The sequence below is a fragment of the Vanellus vanellus genome (assembly GCF_965231255.1).
Source record: "Vanellus vanellus genome assembly, chromosome: 2".
Taxonomy (NCBI): domain Eukaryota; kingdom Metazoa; phylum Chordata; class Aves; order Charadriiformes; family Charadriidae; genus Vanellus; species Vanellus vanellus.
The window spans coordinates 135817877-135844163 of record NC_138906.1 but is presented as its reverse complement, the minus strand read 5'-3'; the positions used below and the strand labels follow the sequence as shown (position 1 = coordinate 135844163).

Below are 26287 nucleotides of genomic sequence, written 5' to 3'. Positions count from 1 at the left end.
TATGCAACTTTATTCCATCACTGGCCAATGCAGAAATTGCGCAAAACACTGGTGCAAAATATCATATGTAAATTGTGGAATTGTGATGAAACTATCAAACTTAGAGGAAGAGGTGCATTTTCTACTTGGTTCATATGCACAGTACAAGAGGGTCACTTTCAAACACCAACTTGTAAGATGATTGCCTTGTTAGCTGTCGTAGGTTGCTTTGTCCACGGTCCAACTCTGGAAATATTACCAACTTTGTCCAAAACATGTAAAAAATCTACTTCAGTGCCAGTAGGTACTGGTTTTCAACAATAAATATATACATTTACGAATGAATTAATTGAATAATCCCAATAGTGAGATTATTTAACGACAAATACTAACTTACCACCCAAGAGATTTTGCAAATTAGTTCACCTTCATTCATATCATTATCGTGTCACTGTTCTGTCCACCGTTAAACACTGGCTAACGTTTCAGAGTTGATACAATACTTGTGTATCCACAAGCCTTTTTATAGCATTTTCATATTCTTTATGACTAAAATTATGAACGTTATTATTGTGATATATTTTGTATGAAATAAAAAGAAACATGTTAAAAACCTTCCAAACGTTTTAAGAAAACTTACCCAATTGACTGAACGCCATTTCTATAAGACTTGATAAAGTAATTTTTCCTTCCTTGCCTAGTGACATCAACCCAACCACCTTCATTGTCTAGGATGCCATAATGTATGGCAGCTTTACAAATACTGGATTGCTGAAAAATAGAACAAGAAAAGCAGTTCCATGTGAGACAAAGCCAATATTTTACATTGCAATTTATTTGTGAAAAAAAAAAACAAGCAAAAAACCAAACCACCAGGTTTTAATTACAGTATGTCATTAAAAACTTGGTAGACAGTCTATTGAGTTTGATGTGGTCTACGTAGGCATTATTTCAAATGAAGAGAATACCACTTTGCCTTACTCAGAAATAAACTATACATATTTACAGTATACTTGTTCACAGTAGCTGTTATTTCCTATACTGTTTTTCAGTTCTACAGAGTAAATTATATATTTTCAGCTAGCATTAAGCTTACACAAGTAGGCCTACCTTACTGAAACAATTTATATGAGTGTACCCACAAATTGCTGTATTTCTCCCGAAGTCGCACCTTCACATATTCACACGCAAATACGTGGACACAAAAAATTCTACTTCTGTGCATGTATAAGAAGTATGCAGTACATTCGGACAGTGCATGCAGAACAGCAGATGCAAATCTAGATATCTGATGCTATCAAAAATTTGGAGTAAGCTTTTATTTTTGGTAAATATTGATTTCTTCAAAATCCATTCTTGGTATGATTTTAACTAGTACTCTAAAAGAAAAGACATTCATTAAACATTCTAGTGGTACAAAATCTAATTAATTTAGAATATTTACCATTTCATAATGTACACTTCCAATAACCTTGGCCTTGCTATCCAAACAACCAGCAGGACATTCGTACCTAAGAAAATATATTAGAACTTGGTCTTAAATATTGGGATTACAAAAAGGGAAAATATTCCAGCCCACATGCAAACATAGCCTTTTAGAATAATCTCAGAATGACAACTGTAAAAATTACCATACCTATTGCAAGTTGTTCCTTTGCACTGATCTCTTAGCCTTACTTCACATGAAACAATCTGAGCTAAAACAAGCAAAAAGCAATTTCACTGCAATGAATTTGATAACTATATAATTCAAATTTGTTGACCACTTGCAAATCAAGTAAATTCCTTACACATTTGCTGTGTACTTATTACTTCATTTTTCTCACTGTCTTCAGTGCCTGTGGAGGCTGAAGGTGAATGAGTTCTTGGTCGGCTTTGCGCCATTGCATCCTGGGCTTTGGATCGCTGCCGTTCAATCTCATTGGTTTCCTCTTCTGGTTCGTGGGGAGAATAAGGCCTTTCTGAATCCTCTGTTTCAGAAAACGGGCAAAAAAATTAATCTCTCGGGAAATTGCATTGTTTATGCAATGTCAATCCCTTACCATGTTTTGGTAACATGGCTTTGTTCTCATAAAATGGTGGATGCATACAAGCAAGAAAGCAAGGAGAACTTTCCACTGCTTCATAAGATGAAGACCTCGAGAATGATAACACATCTCAAGTGTGTTTCTGGTGCTGGCAAAAGGCAGGTTTTTTTCTAGCACAGGCAGCACAACAGAGGCCTGAGAATGCTCTTAACACTTCTGTTTTAGTATCTTTATGCCATCAGAAAACCAACAAAACAAAGATGATATTTCTATTATACATTGGAAGAGTTTTATCAAGTTCACAGACAACTTGTAATTAAAGAAGCTGATTTCATAAAGACATACACCTGAAAATGAGGCCCTTCTATTCATACATAATGAATATAATTTTGAAATACTCATCACTGAATCTATATTTCCTACTTAAGCAAGAACCATGAGGAAGGTATTTGGGCACACTCGTCCAGCTTTTATGGTCCATACGAACCTTCAAAAGCTATTAACAAAATTTGCTAACTAGCTCGTACACAGAGTAAAACAAAACGAAATAGCAGCTTCATAATATGGTGTGTTTCAATGCTATAAAATATGAATAGCATTGTGAAAATTGTAAGAAGTTAATAATCATCCTAGGTGACATTTTGTTTAATTACTAATGTCTTCTAGTCTTGTTCTTGATCTTACAGTAATGCACACGAGCTATGTCACTGAGATAATGTTTCCCTATAAACAAAGGACTGCATAGACTTCCACTATAATTACAGAAAGGCATACAAATAGCACACAGTGACAGTCTACATCTTTGTGTACTAAAAGCCCTCAATCAGCACCTAATCAGCAGGAGTTCGGTACACTCTACTCCCTCCGGTGAGGCTCAGCCTCACGTATTGTAAGTACCTGATCTCATTCATCATGGTAAAGTAGGCCCCTACCAGGTCTTTGGGCACCTGCATAATAGATTCTACTCCACGACGCTAAAGCACAGTGAGGAAGGAAATCAAAAGAAAGATTACATTTCTCTGCCTGTTTACAGCTGTACTGTTGAAATAGCACATACCTCTGTAACAAAGATTTTCTCTGCAACCTCCTCCAAAACTAGGAGGACACGCGGAACAAGGGCGGCCAGGTTTATAAGGAGCATGACCCCACCAGTTACCCCTTTACACCAAAAAAAAAAAAAAAAAATTAGCAAGACATGCCTTAATAAATGAACACAATAACATTAAACAGCATTTAATATGTGGACAAATAAATGATAAAAAACAGCAGACACTTAGACCATAACACTGTTTTGATATTCCCAAGTAACAAGTGATAGGACGAGGGGAAATGGCCTCAAGTTGCACCAGGGGAGGTTTAGATTGGATACTAGGAAAACTTTCTCCACCAAAAGGGCTGTCAAGCATTGGAACAGGCTGCCCAGGGAAGCTGTTGAGTCACCATCCCTGCAGGTATTTAAAAGTCATGTAGGTGTGGTGCTGAGGGACATTGTTCAGTGCTGGACTTGGCAGTGCTAGGTTAAGGGTTGGAGTCAATGATCTTAATGGTCTTTTCCTATCCAAGTGATTCTATAATTCTATGGTTCTATACCACATGCACAGGAAGTAATTGAAAAGTCCATGAAGAAAAAACTGAAGTAGTGCCATCAACGGATGTAACATCTTTTTAGACTGGCATAGCACGATATGACTAAATTCCTACATGACAGGAGAACAGGCTCCGCTCTCCTAAATGGATTATCTTATAGAATTTGATCTTAACTATGGGCTTCATGTTACATATTCCTTAAAGTCACAATGGGGAGATACATGTATTTTTCAGACAAATATCGCTACAACAAAGATCTCTGATACTAAACACAGGCAAGAAAACCAAAGCTCTAGAAAATCACAGGAGTGTTTGTGCAGCTAAAGGCTGCCCTGGGAACAATGCTCTACTTTGTAACAGTGCAAAAAATAGAAAACCCAGACTGATTTCCTTTTAGATTATTTCCTGGATTATTATAAAGTATCTTGCCCCTCAAGATATTTTTGGGTGTCAGCCTACTTACTTAGGAGAATAATTGCATACGAGATAGACTGCTTTTGGCCAAATCTGCCCCCAGATGTTCATGTTATGACACAAATTAATTGCACAACCGATTCTGCTACTTGTAGCCCAAACAACCTATGGAAAAGAGAAAGACGTGTGAAAACCAAAGCTGATCAACATAAAATCAAAACTGACTCCAAACTTCAATGTATAAAACCCAAATCACAAAAGTGATGTTATCTTCCCCTCTGTTATAAATGGGTTGAAGTGACCTAATTACAACTGTCAAAAGGCGATTCGGCTATATCCTTATTAGAAATAAAAGCTTTACCTTGATATAAAAGATTTGGCTCTTATTTTATATAAATGGTCTAAGCATGTATTTGAAAGTGTAGCAAAATATTTACAAGACCTGATCTGAAGAACTCATTCTTGGAATTACAATTAGTAGATAATTGTGAGTTAGAAGAAGTTAGGTTCCGGTGCCCTGGAGTTCTCAGCACAACCTCAGGACTCAGAGCGCTTTAGATTGGTTAGACTGAGCGAATAGGTATTTGTCAGTAGTGAAAGGAGGTGACATAAATGATAAAACTAGTCACAAAAGAACCTCGTACACCGAAAAAAAACCAAGTCATGGATTTTAAATGAATACGCTTTCATGCCATTGCAATCTAAGGTGGCTGTGCTCCTTTATTCATCTGTTGAAACAATTTTCACTGCAGATCTCAAAATAATCTGAACGACAAAGGCTGGAACATTCAAATATGCTAAATACAACAGGTGCTAAACTTGTATTAATTCAAGATAAACCAACTGTGTAGTTCCAGCAGGATTTAGGAGTTGAGAGAGAGAAGTACTGTGAAGAATTAGTAACACAAAAAATTATCTATACTTATTGCAGATCTTTCATGCAATGGATAAGTGTATTTATAGGTATTTTTATAGAAATGGTAAATAAGAATATGGAGGTAATTCTGTAACACTGTAAAGTGTGCCAGTAAACAAACAAAAAATAAATGTTTAAAAATTAATCATTTTGAAGCTTTCTAATATTATATTGAATATTATATGTGGATCTTAGTATAATCTGAGGATCACATCTTTCTCACTCACTGAAAACATGACTGGTTCGCCTCTGGAAAAATTCTGGCTAGATACGCTATAAGAAGTTAGCTCTTAGGCAATTCCAAAAGCTTGCTGAAGTTAAAGCAACATGTTAAAAACTGCTGTTTGATCTGAGGAATTCACCTAAGAAAAGCTTTTTTTTTTTTTTTTTTTTAATGTGCTGTTTCTTCAGCATATTACAGAAAGGACTACCAGCATACCAGCACAGAGACGATAGATCATACAAAGTGCATTGAGCAGTAACACTCAGTACTGGAGTTTGTGAGCCTTTTCCTTAATCCTGTTAGAGAAGTGATGTTTATGAGGATGAAATCTAAAGATCTGTATGACAACCTTACCCTATGTCATCAATACCTGATGCTTGTAACTATGGAGTTTAGGAACAACAAGCCCCTTTTGTGCTTTAGTGCTATGGTGTATACTACAAGATTAGTAAATTCTTCATGCAGCAACCTAACTGGAGGTCTTGATCGCTCTTTTCCATAGCTGACAAAAACCAAACCCACCTACATACCTGTGTGTAATGTGTACAAACAGGACCAGAGCATTTGTAAGGACAATATGGGTTGCATTCATGAGGATGGGGATACGTGAAATCTCTCACTTCATCATACCATGCTTGGACATGAAATGTTGGAGGTCTGTACCTACAAAAGCCAGTAGCAGTCTATTAGACTTTCAAAAGTTATAGCCCGTATCATTCTTCCTTTAAGTAACAAGCAAATTTTGTTAGATTTTTAAAAAAATCAGATGTAGTATAAAACATTTTAAACTACCTTCCCCAATGTGCCCCCAAATTCTGTCCAATGGATGGAAGGAGGCTTGCAGGCCCATGCTCCCATAGACAGGTTTCAGCCCATGCCTCTGCAGATCTCTCCAGTTCTGTGTCCCACGTCTGAAATTTGAAAGAAAAGAAAGGGACATCTTCTTAGAAATATTAAAAAAAAAAAAAAAAAAAAGAAGAAAGAGGAGTGTCCATTTTTAAAGCTTCTATTACCAGGGCAGGCAGAAGACTGAAGAAAAAAGTGAGACTTGACAATTGTATGCCCCATTTGTGTTACATAAGAGAAAAAAATGTTTTCACCAAAAGAGAAAAACAGTTTTAATCCCTGCACAGCAGTCCCTTTAGAAAGCATGTGCAGCCATGCTGTAGTGAATAAAAGGCAAATATGAAACTGAAAGGCTTAGTTCAACCTTCCAAGCTACATTAAGTACATTTGCTATCTTGTGAGATTTCTTTTTAGTAATAGGCACTTTTCTTAGCCAAAAGGGTATTATCCAACCCACTTTCAGCATAAGGCTTTATTTCCTCTAAACCAATAGTTTATTTGAAATGAAAGTGATTTTCTCTTCCTTTTCTATAGTCAGCTTTTGTTGAAATAATGCAAAGTGCAAACACGAAATATGAAAACTAGAGTAAGGTGGTCATTCATTGGTTTTATGGCTAGATTGGTAAAAAGGAGGCAGTCATGTTAGCAAGAGAACGCTTAGGGCAAGTTAAAAAAAAAAAGATTTACTGTTTATCACAATTTTCTATCCTTATTTTTTATTCTTTAAGGGACGTGGAAGAATAGCCTTGTAGCTGAAAGTCAAACGCAAGTTTCTTTCTTTCAAAAGCATATTAAAACCTCCTCTTGTTGAAATTTATTATATCATACTGTCTATGCATAGTTTTTACTGCGTTAAGCTGGGGTTTGCTCAAAGTGGTCCCTCTTGAGTAAAGTATCCGTACCGCTGCTTGCCTTTTTAAATCACCTGATAGTTGCAGAAATAGTTTCCAGATATGTGACTCTCTGCTACGAATGCTCAAGTTAGGAACTGAAATATTTCCAGGCAGGAAACACATTTCTTGATTGATGCTCAATTATTTCATCATAAGTTCAGACTAAGTTTCTTAGAGCGAGACTGTGTTATCTAAATAACAGTAATTCAGTATTTCCAAACCCAAATTCCCAAGCAGACACTGGAGATCATGTCTACAATTTTTTTTTGGCACGGATTAGAGGTAAAAAACTCCTAACACAGCCTAAGAATACCTAAACATAACAGACAAATTTCATGTGCTAGAATTTATATTTCTATTGATTTTGAAATGCAGTTTTCACCTTATTAATCAGATTACTCATTAAAAACAAGTATGTCCCTGGTTATGCGAGACCATGCAAGACTTTAATAATACCTAGTTTAATCCTAGAATATCTGTTCTTGGTTCTCTTCTTCAGAAGTCTCTAATGCACTGAATTCCATTTTGTCTGTTATTAATATTATCAGCAAATAACAAATTTAAAGGGAACTTGTTGACTTCCAAAATGCAACATTTATTTTGACAGAATGACTGTAACAGTATAAGAATGACAGAATAAAGCTTTCAATCCACATATGGGTACAAACCCCACTGATTTTAGGAAACAGAAGGAATTTTCTGTTCACCTTACTGGGCCTGTATTTCAATGTCATAAGCCATAACATTATTTAATCTTCAAAAGAAAATTTTCTAATCTTAAATAAGAAAGTTCTATATGATAGTTTGTATAAATCTTTTCCTCTTCCCTTTACTTGTCGCACCATCATAAATAGTTCTTCTTCCTACTGTACCACTGCAAAAAACATAAAGATTAACACACTTCTTCCACATACATATTTTTTCTTATAAATTGTAGTACAATTGCTTCCTCATTTTACAACGGAATCACGAGATTGTAACATTTTTAAACCAACGCCACAATTTCTCCTGTAAATCATCCCTCCACATTTTCAACACTGAAAACAGCAGTCACAGATAAAGGAATTGTACTGTTGTTGTGGGTTTTTTTTTCATCCACGCAAGTTTCAGAGTCTTTTGTGCAGCTATTTTAAGTGAAATAATGATTTTTTTGGAAGATCAGAGCTAGAAAGTCAGTAGTAGCTGCTTGAATCAATTCCTCAAGCTTGTGAAGTAGTTATCTTTAACAAAATTTTCTTTTGAAGACTGATGATGGCTATGCATGACAGAGCCATCCAGAACTCAGCAAGAATAGCCTTTTGATGAAAAACTTAAATTCATCATTAATCCTCCTGACAGATGAACACCCACACTCCAAAGTATTGTTCAGATCGGATACTGTCTTCCTTCTTTTTTAACTGTTTCTCTGCCGTCATCCAAGTATAAAACAATGTCTTCGTTCCCCCCCTGCTTGCCAGGGCACGCTTCTAAGCCACAGCCAAAGCCGCAGCAAAGAAATAATCGTTATGGCTGAGCACATGGGATGCAGCAAAGCTCTTCGCAGGAAGCACAGGGCAGGAGACAATACCAGTAATGAGGAGCTTGGGGTGATTGGCTATTTTTGCTTATTGCACAGTCATTCCTGACTCCAGAAAAGGTTTGGATATGAGCTAGAGCACCGACTCCACTCTCCCCAAGAACGGGTTTGTGTGTGCGAGATTATCTCTGCACAATTAATTAAGGGCAAGAGGTCAGAGTTTAAGGCTCATCATGAGGTAATTATTCTATTTCTTTCTATGTTAAGAGTTTGAGTCTGTCCCGTTGATGCTTTCCAGGCGTTTTATTTACTACTGTTTATGGTGAAGTGAGACTCGTTATAGTGCACTTTCCTTGAAGCAGCTTCATTCATGATTATGCTCTGGAACCCCCAAGACAGTGATAACATCAGCCTTCCTTGGTCGCTGTCCTTCCATGTCAATCAGAATGACAGATCAAATAACAGAAACTCCACAGAGTCATCAGTTCATCACATATATTAGAGGGCCGGAAGGGAATGAAGTAATAGGGAAGTTAGAATTGAGTTAATCACAATTTTGGTAGTTTCCATTGAAAACAAATAAACAGAGGATCAAAACCAAATCTTGTTTTAATTGAAATTTTTTAACTGTCCTTTCTCTAATCAAAAATTAAAAGTATTCTAGCTAGGACTAACAGGCTAGGCAACCGTGGTTTATTAGTGTGACAAATAAATAAGAAATCTTTAAAATGTACTCAGAAAGTCATTATTTAGCTTAATGAGATACATTGCTTTGATTAGCACAGTAAATATAAAAATATCTTTGCATCATTTATTCAGTTATCAACTTTCCTCTAAAAACAGCTTTAGCAATCTAATCTTTACAACACTGGAGAAAGAATATGACTTTTAAAACTTGAGTAATTCATATTTCAGTTTCTTTGTAAAATGTCTGTGATACTATCTTATGGCAAGTGTTTCGTAAATCAGAATTTAAATACAAGCATATAAAGGTCATTTCTACAGTTACATGTAGTTGGAACTTAATTCAAAATGTTTTCTACTGTTATGCCAACATGCCTAATCATTGCTTCAGAGACTGGACCAAGAACAGGAAGAAGCTACTTTACATTGTGATGCTCCCTTGATCTTTGTCCTTTTCTTCCAGTAGTTAAAATAGGAGATCCAAATTTCCTTCCTAAATTAAATATTCTTATTGAAGTTATATGAAGAAAAACTCTGTATGTTAATTCTAAAGATTAATTTTAAAGTATTTTCATGGAATCATAGAATGGTTTAGGTTGGAAGGGACCTCAAAGATCATCTAGTTCCAACCACCCCTGCCATGGGCAGGGACACCTCCCACTAGACCCGGTTGCTCAAAGCCCCATCCAGCCTGGCCTTGAACACTTCCAGGGATTGGGCATCAACTATTTCTCTGGGCAACCTGTGCCAGTGTCTCACCACCTTCAGAGTGAAAAATATTTTCCTAATATCTAATCTAAATCTATGCTCTTCCAGTTTGAAGCCATTACCCCTCGTCCTATCACAACATGCCCTTGTAAAAAGTCCCTCAGCAGCCTTCTTATAGGCACCCTTCAGATACCAGAAGGCTGCTATAAGGTCTCCCCAGAGTCTTCTCTTCTCCAGGCTGAACAACCCCAACTCTCTCGGCCTGTCTTCATAGCAGAGGAGCTCCAGCCCTCCCATCATCTTCGTGGCCCTACTCTGGACCTGCTCCACCAGGTCCTTGTCCTTCTTATGTTGAGGGCTCCAGAGCTGGACACAATACTCCAGGTGGAGTCTCATGAGAGCAGAAGGGCAGAATCACCTCCCTCGACCTGAAGACCATGCTTCTTTTGATACAGCCCAGGATACAGTTGGCCTTCTGGGCTGCGAGCACACATTGTCAGCTCATGTTGAGCTTCTTATCCACCAATACCCCGAAGTCCTTCTCCTCAGGGCTGCTCTCAATCCATTCTCTGTCCAGCCTGTATTTGTGCTTGGGATTGCCGCAACCTACATGCAGGACCTTGTACTTGGCCTTGTTGAACTTCATGAGGTTGGCACAGGCCCACCTCTCCAGCCTGTCCAGGTCCCTCTGGATGGCATCCCTTCCCTCCAGCATGTCAACCGTGCCACACAGCTTGGTGGGATCAGCAAACTTGCTGGAGGTGCACTCCATCCCAACATCCATGTCACCAACAAAGAGGTTAAACAGCACCAGTCCCAGTATCAGGAACTGAGGAACACCACTTGTCACTGCTCGCCACTTGGACATGGAGCCGTTGACCGCAACTCTTTGAGTGTGCCTGTCCATCCAGTTCCTTATCCACCGAATGGTCCATTGGTCAAATCCATGTCTCTCCAATCTAGAGACCAGGATGTCATTAGGAACAGATTCATACGATTCCAGTCAGGTTCACTCCAAATAGAATGGATTTTATCATATTGTCCTGATTTGAGGTAAAACAGAATCAAATTTTCTGTTCATTAAATTCATTTTTTAGCTAAGCCTCTTCTAACTACTGAAATTAATGGAATATTGTGCAGAAAACTGTTTGCTCTCAGAGTGATAAGACCTATGTCTATAGCTGATGCCAAGGAATGGTATGCAGAGAGGCTCTTGCTTATACTTACATGTGGTCTACCTTTTGGATAAGGGATCATCATCAGGGTTGGCTTTCTGCACTGAGATAGAGAGACAGGTAGACACACATAACTACAGGAAATAATGAGTGATCATCCTTTGAAATGTGAAATTTCAGTCTGTGAAAACTTGACCCCATTATTTTACATCTTTTCTATATTATACTTAGGCATTGAATCCTTCCTAATTTCAGCTTTCACAGACAACTATTTGTATCCAAGAAATTAACTTCTTTACAACTGCAGTCCTGCAGACTTCAACTTTATCTTACAAGTCACGTTCGTGGCTTTTACAAGTCACGTACCAATTTTACGAGTTTATGGACCTGGCCTTAACAAGAAAGACATTAATCTCTTACATTCCAGTCTGTATCTGATGTTTCATCTCTTTGAAATTTTTCTTAGATTTTTGCGCACATCTGCTTTAAGGACTGACGATATAATTAAAAAAAAAATTCTATTTTAATTAGGCTACAGACGATGGTCTACATTATCTCTGTGAGCGTACAGGTATGCATATTTTCAGATTCACAAAACTAATTTAGACATCTGGTACATTAAATGGGTACCGTTATGCTGATAGCTGATGGCTGCAGTACTGAGTACACACATATTCCTGAAGACCGCAGCAACAAGTGACTTCGGACATCTAGGTTCTTATGAAGGCAAAGGATGATGTCCCTCCCTCGCTGCCACCTACCGGTCTAGTTCCAAGTGGTGGACAGCTTCATTAATCTAGACCTTCCTCTACAGAAACAAATCATGGTTCTATTATTCTAATGATTTGGGGTTTTTTTGGTGGCATTCACGAGAGCATGTCTGTGCTTTGTTGAATAAAATAAAAAACTGAAACATTTGGCAGAGATTGCTGGGTGGTAGGGTAATGATGCTGACAGTGACTTTAGAGATGGTCATTGGGCTTCAGCTTTTGATATAAAAATTTCCAAATTCATAAGCAGAGAACCAAGAAACAACAAAACAGGCATAGGCAATATTGAGTTTACGAATATTCAAAATTAACATCCTGCAAGGCAGACTTCCTCAAGCAAGTGCTTATTTCAGTACTTAACCAAGATACTATCTCTTAGCTTTTAACCTTGCCAAATGTACTCTTCCTAAACCCCTTAGGCTGTGTAAACATTACTAAGTTCTCAAGTAATACCCCTCCTTGTGACAACCTTTTCTTCTAATGAAACATGTACATTCAGAACAGAACATCCAGATGCTGGAAACCAGCTTCTTAGCCATCCAAGAGGACACATCCTTCTCTGTAGAGAGTTACCAGCATAATCACTTCCCTTTTACTCTTCTATCCTCCTGTGTGACAGAAATGGTCTACGTTAACTTTTTAGGTATCATTGCTGTGAAGCATGTTCCTCCTGCGGTATAACTCATCCACATACAAAACCCTTAAGTCCAAGGCTCAGTACTGCTCTAGACTTGATTCCATCATCTACTCTGAATAGTCTAACCCTGACAAGATGGTATGGTCTATAACTCAGATGCTTCTGCTAACCACACCAGTATACCCACACAGTAAAACCCTAATTTCAAACTTATATTTGAGCCACTGTGTACAGCAGGAGCATTGGCTAAACTTCCAGCCCCTGCAAGCATCTATTTTACATTAAGAGGAGAAAACATCTAGCTCTACATACTTCAGCCTTACAGTCTCAGTAGGGTTGTACACTTTATCTAGTGTCTTCCTGTTTCAGCTTTGGAAAACAACTTGCATATCATCTGAGTATCATGATTATTTATGTTATTTCTACTGCATTTCTTAGAGTTCATGCAGACATACTATCTAAAAGTTTCCCTTTCGTGAAGCCAGCAGTCAGGAAACGATGCTGATCTTTTAGACTGGGTTGCAATACCAACATGACTGAACTCAAAGTGGTTTAGGGTGTGGGGTTTTTTAATTTATACCTGGAATATGCTTTTGAAATGAAAATCCTGATCACTCCCACTTACTGTGTATCACAGAGCACTCTTGGAGTACAAACTGGATCCTTTCCAGCTAAAATGCCAGGAGTTGTGCTCCAGGAGCACATCTAACACTTTGTAGCTGTTCACGGGTATTCAGTCCACACAGATTAGACCTACTGCAAAATAAAAACCCCTGAAAAGCACACACCGTGAATGTCAAGTCCTCAGCGCCAATTCTTTTGCTCTACAAATCTGCTTGCGTTACACCGCAACACTTGCCAACACAGGCATTGCCTTTGTCAGTGTCTTGTTAAAACCTAGTGCGCCATCAAAGACACTCACACAAAAACGGCACTATCAGCATTTCCCAAATGTTCCACATACACTAGACTAGCTCAGGCTAAAACTCAGGTGGCAAATTAAACTGAATGGTACTAGCAGCTGCTGGCTCCAGCTGCCAACTCTTCTTCTACCCCATGAGGTTATGAGTTTTGCAGCAGGGGTGGTGCATGCAATATGGATCTTCTGAATGCTTCTGGTTTACAACGTATCGCATTAAAATAAACCACAACTAAAACTGGTTTAGCTTTACAGACTGGAGTACAAATTGTGGTATTTAACCTCTGTCAACAAGGGGTTCGAGTAGCGTGTAGACCAAAACCAATGTTCTGCTTATGGAGGAGCTGATGTTTCAGTGAGGATACCGCAGCTTAAATCACAATTCATCAACAGCCAAACTAATCACATAGGGTGGGATTAACCTCCCCTGAATTTAAACAGCCTCAAAGCAGATACCTACATCTGAGCTAATTATCTAAATTATCTTTGCAGTTATACAGACAAATAAGCATCTATCGAGGGAGATAATTTTAGCTGCCCACCTTTAATTGAGATCAAGGGTGTGTCGGAAATTCTCATTTTTCTCAACTAATTATAAAGGAGACTGGCTCAAACGCAGACAGCTACACCACAGACATCAAAAGCTCAGTGAGATGAATCCCACCATTTGTGTTGTGTGAGCGTTAAATCAAAAGAGTACGTTGTCACCCAAAGCAGACCAGCATAAGTGAGTCCACCAATTATACCAACTGGTATTGCAACAGAACTGGCAAGCCCAGTCGCTCAAAAGATATCTTCCAGTAAAATACAAAGAATGTGATAACATTTTAATTGGAGAGACTTTCATATATGTAGGAAGGCGGAAAAAAAATCATATGGGATGGGATTATATGGAAAGAAAAAACAAGCAAAAATTTAAGCTCAGTAAAGATGGAAAAGTAAGTACAGTGGGCACCATTGAAAGTAAACATTTACCATGGCATAGCATAAATACCTCATTGCTGTATACATTCTAAATATAGGGAGAGAGTGGTAAGGTAAATACCACAGTACACTATGGATATTTATTTAAATTTTAATAGAATCCACTGTATTCTTTAAGACTAATGACACTGAGAAGAAAAAAGAGGAAAGATGAAACATAGGCTGAGAAATGTCCTGAACAAATAAGCCAGAAATACAGTTAAGAACTAGAAATCGGCTGCACGGTACCAGCACAGAATGACAGACCGGTACAGCTGAAAATTACTTCGAGACACTGATCTTGACTGTAGTCTGCCGAGCCTCTTCCACCCAGCCAGAATCAAATATATGTGTAATTATCCACATTTTAAAATTAAAACTAGAAACAGTAGGTTCAGACTAATATTTACTGTAATTTTCTTCTGCAGTTTTATGACTGTAAGAGTAAAGAGGATTTCCTTGGTATGCAACTTAAACCTCCTGCCCTGCAATGCTAGCTGATGTTTTATTGCCAAGAAAAAAGCAGTCACTCTCTTTCCTGTAACAGCTTTTATTTATTTCCCAGATTAAACAAATTCAGCTGCTTCATTCCTTCGTTCTTCCTCATAAATCACATATTCTGTGTTTATAATCAAACCCATTAATCTTATTCATTCTCTCCAGAATGACTAGACCATTCTTAAAAAATGACCAAAACTGGTCATTGCATTTCAATGACAAGGTCTCACCAGATTCACACAGAAAAGACTCCTTTCAAAGATTGCTGCCTCATATTATTTTTAACTCAGTGCAACTCCTCCATCCTTTTATTGCAGTGTTACCCCTACATTTTATTCCCTGTATTTGACCTGTTTGATTTCTTCCTTACCTCACACCTTGCAGTTAAATTGCATCACGTTGATTCCAGGCCGTTACTTCCATTTGTCAAGTTCTTCTAATTTTGTTTGTGTTCTCTAAAACAACCCCAACCTGTGCCCCTGTTAATGTGTTCTGCAGTTTTCAAGTATATTCTTTGCTCGCACAAGTCATAACCTACGTGCTTAACCAAAAAGAGACGGGCTCCAACAGCATCAACACCTTCAATCTTCCACCATTTCACTCGGAAAAATGTCGGTGTGGGGACTGTCAAAAACTTTCCAGAGTCAAAAATCTGACACCTACGACTTCCCTCTGATACACTATGCTGGTTAAGTACTGCGTCAAAAAAAAAAATTGTAAAATAGACTGGTTTGACATGATCTCCTCCCGATGAACAGACATCGGCAGTTTTCATCGGCTTGGCTTCCAGTTATGCTTAGGTGAGGCTTTTTCATCCGTACCAGGGCTGATGAAGGAAGTCCATGGAAGCTAATGACAACTAGCACATCTGAAAAGTCAGTAACTTGCACACAACTCAGAGGCTCACCTTCAGTCATTTGAGTTTAAAAAAAATGTGGCCTCTGTACTAGCCCGAGGTGCCTTAGAGTATACAGCAGAGTGACCACAAAAACTCAGGAGTACTGAAACACCAGACAAGTCTCCTTGAAAATACAAACCCAACCATACTAACTAGTACTGATGTATCCTTTAAGCACAAAGAAAGAGGATAGCTAAAATTGTCAAACTTTCCACTACCAAGGAAGTTAGGCATCCATCTTCCATTGGAGGACCACCGCCTGCCTAAAAACAAAATGGTGAGGACCTTCCATGCTATGGTGCAGTAGACAAGAGTTTATAGAGCTTTAAACTGGGCAGAGATCCCTGAATAGACCTTGAGGTTTCAGCTACTCTTTTGGAAAAGAGTAAAAAGCAGGAAAACTGTGGCTTTTACCTGGAAACAGGAAAGCTGTATGAGGCCAAAAATATTGTTCCCGAACAGTGAATAAATTGCACCAATATTTAGAAGTATCTCCCTATTACAGTTTCATATGTTTGAGCTTTTTGTGTTCAAAAAGTAAAACCAGGAATAGGACCCAACAGACATGACTAATCACATTTAATTCTGTGTGTACTCTAAGCACGTTAAAAAAACCTTGTTGGAATATTCAGCTTTCCAAGGTGTTCTGAAACAGTACATTTACTTTGCTACTTTTTCAAAGCAGTGCATAAAGACTTTCTATTAGAACACGACTAAAAATCACCTATTCACTTCTATATTCTGACACGAATGGAAGAGAAGCAACTGTGATGCGAAAGCTGATCTTGATTCCTGCATTTTGTCCACTGTCAAAGTATGACTTACACACATTCATTACAAATAGTATTCATAAATATTTATAGCTAATTAGAAATTGACCAGAGCGTGGGTCCTTTCCTCAGATCCCTGTAGTGATTACCGTGATAAAATAGCCGTAACCGATTGCTCTCATACAGCAGTTTTAGAGATGCTACAGAATTTCCTGGACTTTGAAGCACGAATTAGCCACAATATCTCAAATATGTGCCACCGTGAAAGTTTGCTTTTAAAAGGTGACCACTGTGACTTGACATAAGTGCACTGAACTCACCGCCAGAGAGCACCCATTGATCATATGTGACTTGGCACTACTGTTAGAAAGGTGTTTTAATAAAACCTAAAAAAAAAGAGCTGGAAAACGTATTAAAGAAGTTCCTGACCATTTGGAGAGCCAACAGGGGTTTCAGGACAAATATATTGTGATATGCATCAGGCAGCCAAAATTCTGGTTTTAATGAGTTAAATGGCCTAATTTTATGAAACTATTATTTTCATTCATAATGAAGTAAAAATTGTCCTTCTCTACATGGACAGAAGATAGTCTTCTTAATGAATCACGTTCTTTTAACTATGATAGTCACTTTAGTTATGTCAAATCTAAGGCTGAGGACTATATTTAGGGGTAACAGGATTGACTCATACCTAGCATTTCAATGAAAATACATTAATAAATACTTTCTTTCTCAATTTAAAAAATCTTAAGTTAAAGAAGATTCCCAGGCAGAAATCACGAAGATGACAGGCTACATGGCTTTACTTTTATAAATCTCATTGACTCTTCCTGTGTTGAGTTCATATTGTCTATTTAAGCTCTGATTCTGCTACCACTGAATATTTTTTCATAATCTTTTTGATACAGGGGATGAAGAAGTTCTCTGACAGGAAAACTAAAAGATGAACAGTGTCTGTCCTGTGTTAATTATTTTATTTTGGGAAGGCTCCCTTAAACTTCGAGACAGTGAGCCTTTCTGCTACTTTCCACTTTCAGTTTCTTTACTTGGAATTGCTTAGTTGTTGTTGGCATTACATCAATAAAAGTCATAATGTGGACTTATCCACTTGCTTTCTTGGCCACTTCACATTACACAATCCTTTGCTAAAACTGCCAGAGAGAGAATAAGAGGATAAGTCAACGTCACTGTGCTCTTTGATGCAATGTCAGTAGCCTTTGAGCACAGGCAAAGGAGCTGAAGCACTTCCACCAACCTTTGAAGTGGAGCAGAAAAGTGGAAAACCAGAGGGAAAGCAGGCAGGTTCGCTCTGAAAAGAGCTGCTCTGTTCTTGGCACCCAAAGTGCTCTCCAGCCACTTAAGGGATTCCACAAACCAAAGTCCTCTGCTCGAAAGGAACGAGAATTGTTTTTAACCAAGTGTCCCTGAAGAGCTTTGGTGAAAGGGACAACACGCGCTAAACAGCGACATGAAAAGGTTTTGTCAGAAAGGTCTAGGGGAAATTTAACAGGGCACTTCTACTCAGCACAGAAAAATTCACCGAAATGTGTAAGGGCGCTACGAGGCCTTCCTTTATGTTTCCTAATGCTGTTTCAATTCTCCTAAGTATACCACAGATGAAAAGGAGCTGACAGATACATACAGAGAGAGAAACTGGTAGATCCAGACTTATGCAGATCATAGGATCTCAAAGCATCACAAAATAGCCAAAAATTTATTACAATCCCTATTCTGTCACTACGATGAGATGAACATTTTACTATTATCCACGCAAGAGCTCTATCCGCTAGTGGATTTATATGATCCAAAGTCCAATGATCAGTATTTAAATGCAGCAGGCATTTGCCTGAGGAAAAATTTAAAAAATCCAAATAAGAAATATTTACTGTCATCTTAATTTTCTTCTTCTGAAGTCTTCATGAAGCTACTGAAATGGAGGGGTAAACCTTCAAGCCTCCCAAAATATAAGGCCCCACAGAAGTCAGGAGTCAGTCACGGTCTTGAAAGAAATTATACGGTATCAGCACTTTCAACACATCACTATTAAGGTTTTCAAACTATGACCTTCAGAGGTATTATACAAACCCAAAGTAAGAATAAATCTATTTCTTTTTTTTCCCCCTGTGAACAAAGTATAGATCCACTACTGCTGCCAGATACACACCTGTAACTGTCCCCAAGAAACACGCAGCTGTACCAAATATATTATTCTAATCAGAACTTTTCAAAAAGCACTTCTAGAAGATTGTGTTTGCATCACAAGGTTTGCAAAATAAAACTTTCATAGAAGCCAGGCACAGGCTTTGCAATGACATCCCTAGAATGTATCCATAGATCTCGCCAAAAGAAGACTAAAAATAATTAAGTAAGTAAAGACTTCCTTGCCCGAGGGGTGACTCATGTTCTCCAATTACAGCAATTACAAAATGCAGTGTGTGGCTAGGTGCCAAGAAATACCAGGTTGAAATGCATTGCTATCGATCAAGCTGGGAACTCAAACACTTTTCAGTACAGCGAAGGCACATGCATGGAATAAGGATCTCACATAAGCTGTCTGGCTTACTTATTTGTTTGGGAAAATATGTATGAAATCAAGGAGTGAATACTAAAAAAAAATGTTTTAAAATTAATAAATAAATTCATTAATCAAAATTGCTATTGTAAGTTTTATTCTGGGTGGGTTCTTTTAGTTTGCAGAGTATAACTGTTTGGAATATACAGCAACTAATACCTTCCACTATCCAAACAATAATGACTATTTTTAAAGTGTTGACCATAAGCATGAAAAAAACTTCAGTTTTCATTATGTTCAGATTTACTAAGGTGCAATGTTGCCAATGAAAATTATCAGGAAAAAAATAACGTTTTTGCAAATTCAGTCCATGATGCCCAAATAATGCTTACAAAGAAAAAGTATTTAAATAAATAAAGAAGTTAGGAACTTGTAGGGCTATGGTACCTAAAACAAGTATTTCAAGCCTTATTAACGCTTTACAACCTAGTAAGAATTTATTAATAATGCAATTATCCCCTTTCTAACCGAATAATGTAGAATAAGGCCTTCCACATCAACCCAGTCTCAACAACAAACCAATGCACTGATGTCCTGATTTGGTCACAGTCTCTTGGATGATACTTATTTAAGGGTGGGATTCATGGCAATAGAGTACATGAAGCCGTCTTAAGTCAATCCACCAAATAATTTTAACCGCACAAAGAATGTATCGCCTGATATATTCTGAGATTATTATGTATATTGACAAGTGTATGACAAAGGACGACGGTTCCCGTTTTCGTCTTAAAGGCTAGGTCTTTGCCCAGGGGTGCTGGGCAGGCACAGACCCCTCCAGCACAGTAGAGGACACCAGAGGAGGGACACCAGAGGAGCCACCGAGCAGCAGAGCCACAACAGCACACTGCTCTGCTCTGGTCAGACCGACTCCTGCCAGCAGCAGTTGGCTTCGGTTTTCAGTACTAGCTCAGATACCTCTTCCATACAGATGTACTCCAAGTGCACACATGGTGTGAAGGCCGCGGGGGAGGCAATGGCCCCACATGGGAAATGTCGAAAGCATGGTATTTTATACAACGCTCTGATGAGCGTTGTGTGGGTCCTTTAGAAGGGCAGCAGGGAAGTGCTGTTAAATTGTTGTGCACACCGAAAAGGTGTTCCTTACTCCTTTCTTTACTAGGAAACACTTGTGTACATCACCAGCACGCGGCAGGATAAACATAAGTACAGTATGCATCTGCCATACATTTTCATAACAAACTGTTCATCATAACCTCAAGAAAGATTTTTTTTTCCCCGATTGAAGTCATAATGTTGACAATTCAAAAACTCTCCCAGCCTTGAAGGAAGAGATCTAGGAAAGAATGATCTAACATGCAGTCATAAGGTCATATAAGGCCACTGCAGAGGAGTTAACTGAATTTGTTGGACTGCTGTTCCCTACAGAGGAGCTTATTCAGGTTCTCACACCAGAATCTTTCTGCACAGAGAAAGAGACAAAAAGCAAGTTGGAGGATCCATATCAGACTTAAGAAACATTAGATGAAACTGAAAATACTGACAGTATCACATTGCCAGGATCAGATAATATCTCAAAAATTTGGTTGATTATGAAACTGTTGAATTACTGCATGGTACACAACCTCTCTTAAAATGGCCTCATTACCACAGTAACAAAAAACAGCGCATGGGTGTTAACATCTTAAAAAGCTTCCAGTAGATTCTGAGAAACTGCAGACTAAAAACTGACTTCCATTGGGATGATTTCACAGGACAAGTTAAAAAACGTATTAAAAACATGGATAATATGAATGTCTCCCAGATATATTACACTTTGAAGATGTCAACAACATGCGGAAAAGAGTTAAGTGCAGTTAAGCCTTCTACAAAGTTTCTAAGTTATTTAAAAATAAATAAATGAATAAAATTAAGCTATCATGAGATAATGAAAAAAGTGACAACAGACAGAAACCAGATTTAAAAATAAAAAATCATTTTTTAAATTCCCTGAATTATGTGTCCATGGTCCTCTGCTGTATACCTTCTTCACAACAGCCCAAGAAAGGGAATGCAAGACAGTATCAACTACTTAAGGTAGTTAAAAATTAGATAGGAAAATAAAAGATAGAGACAGAAGATTCACTAATACTAATTGACTGGAAGATAAAACACAAGATAACATTCAATGTCAACATATGCAAAATAATGAGGACAGTAGTGGAGATGACAGCCAACTATACATACACTGTAGTGCAGCAAATGACCTATTAGCTCGTTGGAAAGATCCTGGAGCCATTGTGAACGGCTCTGTGAAAATGCTGGGTCTAGTTTAGCCACAGTTAAAAAGCAAAAGAATGTCATAAATTATTAGGAAGCAAAAAAAAAAAAGAACAAAAATTAAAAAAAATTAAAAAAATACACCTATATCAATTTCAGTATACCATAACTATCAATAGTTTGGTTTGTGCCCTTTGAATTAAAAGGAAAATAGTAGAATTATAGCAGATAGAGAAGGAAAACAAAATGGAATAACATTTCAGGTAGAACAGTTTTCAAGTAAGTAGGACTCTTCAGCTGAAAAAGATGTGACCACTGAGGAAATTATTATTTCTCACAATAAAGAAAAACAAGGCATCAAATAAAAGACCAGGTTTAAAGCAAAAAAAAAGGACTTTTTCACACAATGCGTAATTAAATTTATAGAGGTCTGCAACTCGAAGCCATGGATTCAAAGAACACAAATGGACTCAAAAGCATTGAGATTCATAAAAGAAAAGCCCATCTAAGACTACTGGACACAAAAAGTGCAACAGCAGATTTAGGAAGTCCCTAAGCTGCCGTTTGCTGGAAGCTGGGAGGTTTCATTGCAGAAGTTTCTCTGTTCACATGCTCTATTCTTATCCTCTTACCCTAGGAATCCATTTCTGCTCAGCACCAGAGCCACAGTACTTGGGGAGATGAACTTTTCATCCGGTAAGTTCAGCCAGACAACCATGAGAACGTTTTGTTCATTAAGACATATCTACCGCGTGTAGTAACTTTAGGTCTCTGAACTGTGATAGCCCGGTACCCTTCTTATTTTTCAAGGCATAGAGGGAGAGCATACAGCTGTAGAGAAAATCAGTAATTCAAACTTTTTGTTTTTTCTTTTTTTTTTTAAATAGAACCAAGATCTTCGAAGCTGGAGGCCATCCTCAAAAGTTTTTCTCCTCTTCCCAACTTAAACTAAAATGTGGCATTAAGCCTGCAGTTCTCTCAAAGGTAAGGCTGGACTTTGCAAGTAGGGCATATAACCAATGGCTCCTACCCGAAGTCTGGTTCTTCATCCCTCCCATTCCTTAGCTATGCATTTCCACCCTCTTTTATCAGCACTTGCACTCATCTGACTGAGCCATGTAGGGGAGCCAGTTATGTGCCTCAGACTGGGAAAAATAAATAATTAAATTTCAAAACTAAAACCTGATTCTTTAAGTACTCGGATCAATCTCGTCATCAACTCGGACACATGCCAGTGGCACGAGTGGGAGAGAAGCGTTTGCAGCCAGAGCCACCTGCTAGGTTAGCTTAGCTGTTACACACAAACAGTGGAATGAGAGCACGCAGCCTCCGCAGCCCTTCCTCCAGCTCCAAGCACTCTTGGAGATTTCAAACTTCTCAACTGCACAACCGACTTCTAGAGAGACAGCTTTATCAGTGTGGCACCCGGACCTTGATCACCTCTATTTGGATTCCGTAAGACATAAAACTTCACTTCCACAAGCAGAGCCAGCTCTGTTTACAAGGCAAGGTTTTACTAGTACAAGGGGCAGCTTACAGTGACATGACTGTGCCCACAGCAGATTTTTTTTTGCCAGCACGTCTACACTAATAAAGCACTCCAAAAGTACACACAAGTATTTCAGCCATACTAATCCAGCTCACTAAACACCAGGCCAACATTTAGAGGGACTGTTTGCCTATTCTGGAGTCCTGGAACCCAACTTGGGAAGACCAGATGTATCACATTGCAAGGATTTTTTTTAGTGGTATGGGTCTATCTGATGAATTATTTTTTTTTAATTAAACAACCTCATTTATCCCCATCCTTTATTTTAGAAAAAACAGCCAAGTACAGTTTTAATACTTTTAATACTGTTTTAATAATCATAAAATTGATCCAGAGGTCAAAGATCCTTGGAATAACAGATCCAAGAGTGCTTATTTCTTTGTCTGGAAAAGTGGAATTTATCCATCCTATTGTTAATATATAGAGAGAAAAATAAAGTGACTATTAAGTGCTGAAACAGGCATTATTTTTTTTAACTATGGGCAAAAAACTAGCACTAATACTGCTAAAACATCTGTCAGAAGTTATGGAAGGATAGAATGGAGTTTGTCTCTAATTTATTTCTTGCATATATGCACTATGATAATGACCAGATATTAGTTTTTCCAAAGGAATCTCTTTGCACAAAACAAATCATGCTTCCTTACTCTACTATATATAATTTATTGCCTTTCTTTGCTGTTCAGTCTGTGGCTCCACACCTCATTTACAATTTATACTCAGATTTTGCTCTTATTACACAATAAAACAGCCCTGATTCCTTTATGACACCTCATGCAGAAAAGTAGTTGGACAATCACATGGTCACAACCTGTATCATAAAACTATATGTGCAAACAAGCAGAAATTCCACCATTTCCTCCTTCTTTTCAAACACCAGAGGCCTCTCTCTGTCTCCTAAACCATCCTCTCTTGGTTCCCAAAACTGACTCCCACCCGCTTCCCCCAGTTACAGTCTCCCTTCCCACTCACTCCCAGGTTTAGTCTTTTCAAATAGCCTTTTAGCAAATTTATTTGCCCTTAACCTCCCTCCATAAACTCTTGCTCCCAATTTTTCTCTGCCCAGAGAGTCACAGTTCTTCCCCTAATAACATCTACTCATCAAATGCTCTTTACCTCCAAACCAATTCCTCAACACCTTCTTCAGATTCCCAAGACTGTCAGCCCTTCTCATGGGTCCCTGTCCCTGAACATGCATCCATCCCTTTGACCAGACCCTTTATATTCACAAATCCCAAACTCTTGCCTATCCCAAATTCCTGATTCCCTTGGATATTACGCCAAAACTGAGTCCCACTCTTGAAGACTCCCACCCTGTTATAACAGGACGTAAGAATATCTCCTCTGCATTAAAATTGGGTAATCTCTTTTCCATGCTACTTGTACTCTGGGTCAGGGGTCATTGGGGAGCACAGAAAAAACAACAACAACAAAATTTGTTCCAGTCGTAGACCTAAGACAAAATCTAGTCCAAAGTGTACACAGTGCAGGAGGAATCTTTGAAGAATACAGTTGCTAAAAATCTAACTCCAATGAGTACCTCCAAATTCTTCTTTCCAAGATATATAACACAAGCAAATGTAGAATGGCATTAGGAATGGAAAAAGGCGCATAACTACAAATCAAAGCTACCCTTCTGTAGAATCTCGGCAAAAAGTCTTGTGGTATTTTAACATGGAAAAACAATACAGTCTTCTCTATTCTCATTTTACAAAAAGGCTGGACACTTTTTTCTTAAGTTTTCCAGGAATAAATCAACCTCAGTTCTTGGGAACAAAAATGTAACCTGTTTTACAACAAGGTCTAAAGAAGTCACAATAGAAAACAAAGTTTAAGGATATGTGCAGACAGTCAGAACTTGAAAGGGTTAAAAGGGTTTCAGATATTACCATCTGGATGTGGTACCATGATATTACCATGGAATGTGGTACCTCATTCTCTGATGGCTCATGGTCTAATATAGTAATGCTCATATAGGTAAACTTAAGTTAAACTACCTTTATTGATGATTTAAGCAAGCATGGTTTCTCCAGGACACATAAGTGCTCAGTTCAATCAGATCTCAGAGCTGAGAGTGACATCACTCCAAGCTGGGAGAGATATCTACACCCTGAAATGTGTTAATCCGATCCTCTCTCATAGCCTTACAATGGAAAGTTTCAGGAAACCTGGTGTAAACCACCCAACCCATAGAAATGCCATTTCTCTGGTGCCTGGACAGATAAACAAATAATACACAGTGTGGACACAGGAAAAAGATTTGAGCTTTTCTGCAGAAACAAGAATACAGAAGAAAAGTTGCCCATTCTTGTCAAACCTCTGGACTTCTTAAATGCTCTAATGGCTTAATTTGATCTAATTAGCAAGGAGAGACAGAGTCAGCCGTGAACTATGGCACAAAATCAAAGTTCAAAAACATGGGAGATTTAAGTCTACTAATAACAAACCAAATATAAAGGTTTGTTAAGGGAAAAACACAAACAAAAATTATGTATTACATTATTAATCTGTTAAACACAGCAATATACAGGACTCCAGTCCAGTAACACATGCCAACTTAAATAGAAGACTTTCTTGGTACAGGAGTGTCTTTTTGCTCAGAAATTCCATCCAACCTACAAGCATGGGAGAGAATCCATGTTATTTTGAAACTTCATAGTTCAGTACTCTTCTTAGATGGCAACTTTGAAGGCCACAATCAACAATTTTGAGTAATGCAATTTTGGAAATTGGCCTCTTTCACTAAGGAATTGCCACTTGAATTCAGGAGAGCTGTGAGAGATTAAACCCATTAATACCAGCAGAACATGACACTTGATTCACAAACAGGCATTATTATGTCACAGTTCACCGCTGTACAAAAGAAAGACAAACAAGTATGAAGTGCTTTAAATGAGAAAACAAGCAAGCTAAGACTGAAAGTACACTGTTTTATAAAGTGACAGTAACTATTCTAAGAACATTTCTTTCTGCATGTCGCTATCAGTTTTTCCTTACCATATATTCCATATTGGAAGCTGGTGGATACACCTGACCCCGTAATTTATTATGAAGATCCAAGATACTTTGCATATCACTGTCTGTGATAGCCCTTTTCCCTCTCTGCTTGGCGATCCACCACTCACCATCTTCATCCATGTACTTTTCCAAAAGTTCCTCTAAGAGCGTGGCATTGGGAAGGACCATTGCAGAAACTGCTTGAGCTATGAATAGCAAGGTAGTTACTCTGAGCCATTCCTCTACTACATACTTCATGATGAATGATCTCAAAAGGCTCGGCAGTTAGCTCCAAGACAAAGTCTTTCTTCCAGGTCTGTTGGCTGTAAATGCATAAGAGAGAGTAATGTAATTTGGAGGTTGAAGTACTGGCCTGTAGGAACTTACTAAGCAACAAAAGTCAAACTGTAGCTTGTACAGAGTTTGCCACTCTTGTTTTAGGGGGAGAAACCAGGATGCTAGTTTGTGGTTTTTTTTTTTAATCTAAGTATACACTGTTGCTTTGGGAAAATCGCTTATCTTCAACCTT

At 38.1% G+C, this 26287-nt stretch overlaps 1 protein-coding gene across 1 annotated transcript in view; it reads right to left on the bottom strand.

Annotated features, from left to right (window-relative positions):
* The window catches only part of CRISPLD1 (cysteine rich secretory protein LCCL domain containing 1), a gene marked incomplete at its 5' end in the record, with an annotated part of 42136 nt that extends 16120 nt beyond the window's left edge, over positions 1-26016 (bottom strand). Inside the window, 9 exons of the mRNA XM_082499459.1 lie at positions 620-750; positions 1424-1490; positions 1616-1676; positions 1770-1949; positions 3064-3164; positions 4057-4172; positions 5677-5809; positions 5939-6057; positions 25759-26016. Of these exons, the coding sequence (XP_082355585.1) occupies positions 620-750; positions 1424-1490; positions 1616-1676; positions 1770-1949; positions 3064-3164; positions 4057-4172; positions 5677-5809; positions 5939-6057; positions 25759-26016 (1166 nt within the window). The remainder of the gene's footprint in view (positions 1-619; positions 751-1423; positions 1491-1615; positions 1677-1769; positions 1950-3063; positions 3165-4056; positions 4173-5676; positions 5810-5938; positions 6058-25758) is intronic.
* Between the last annotated feature and the right edge of the window lie 271 nt (positions 26017-26287).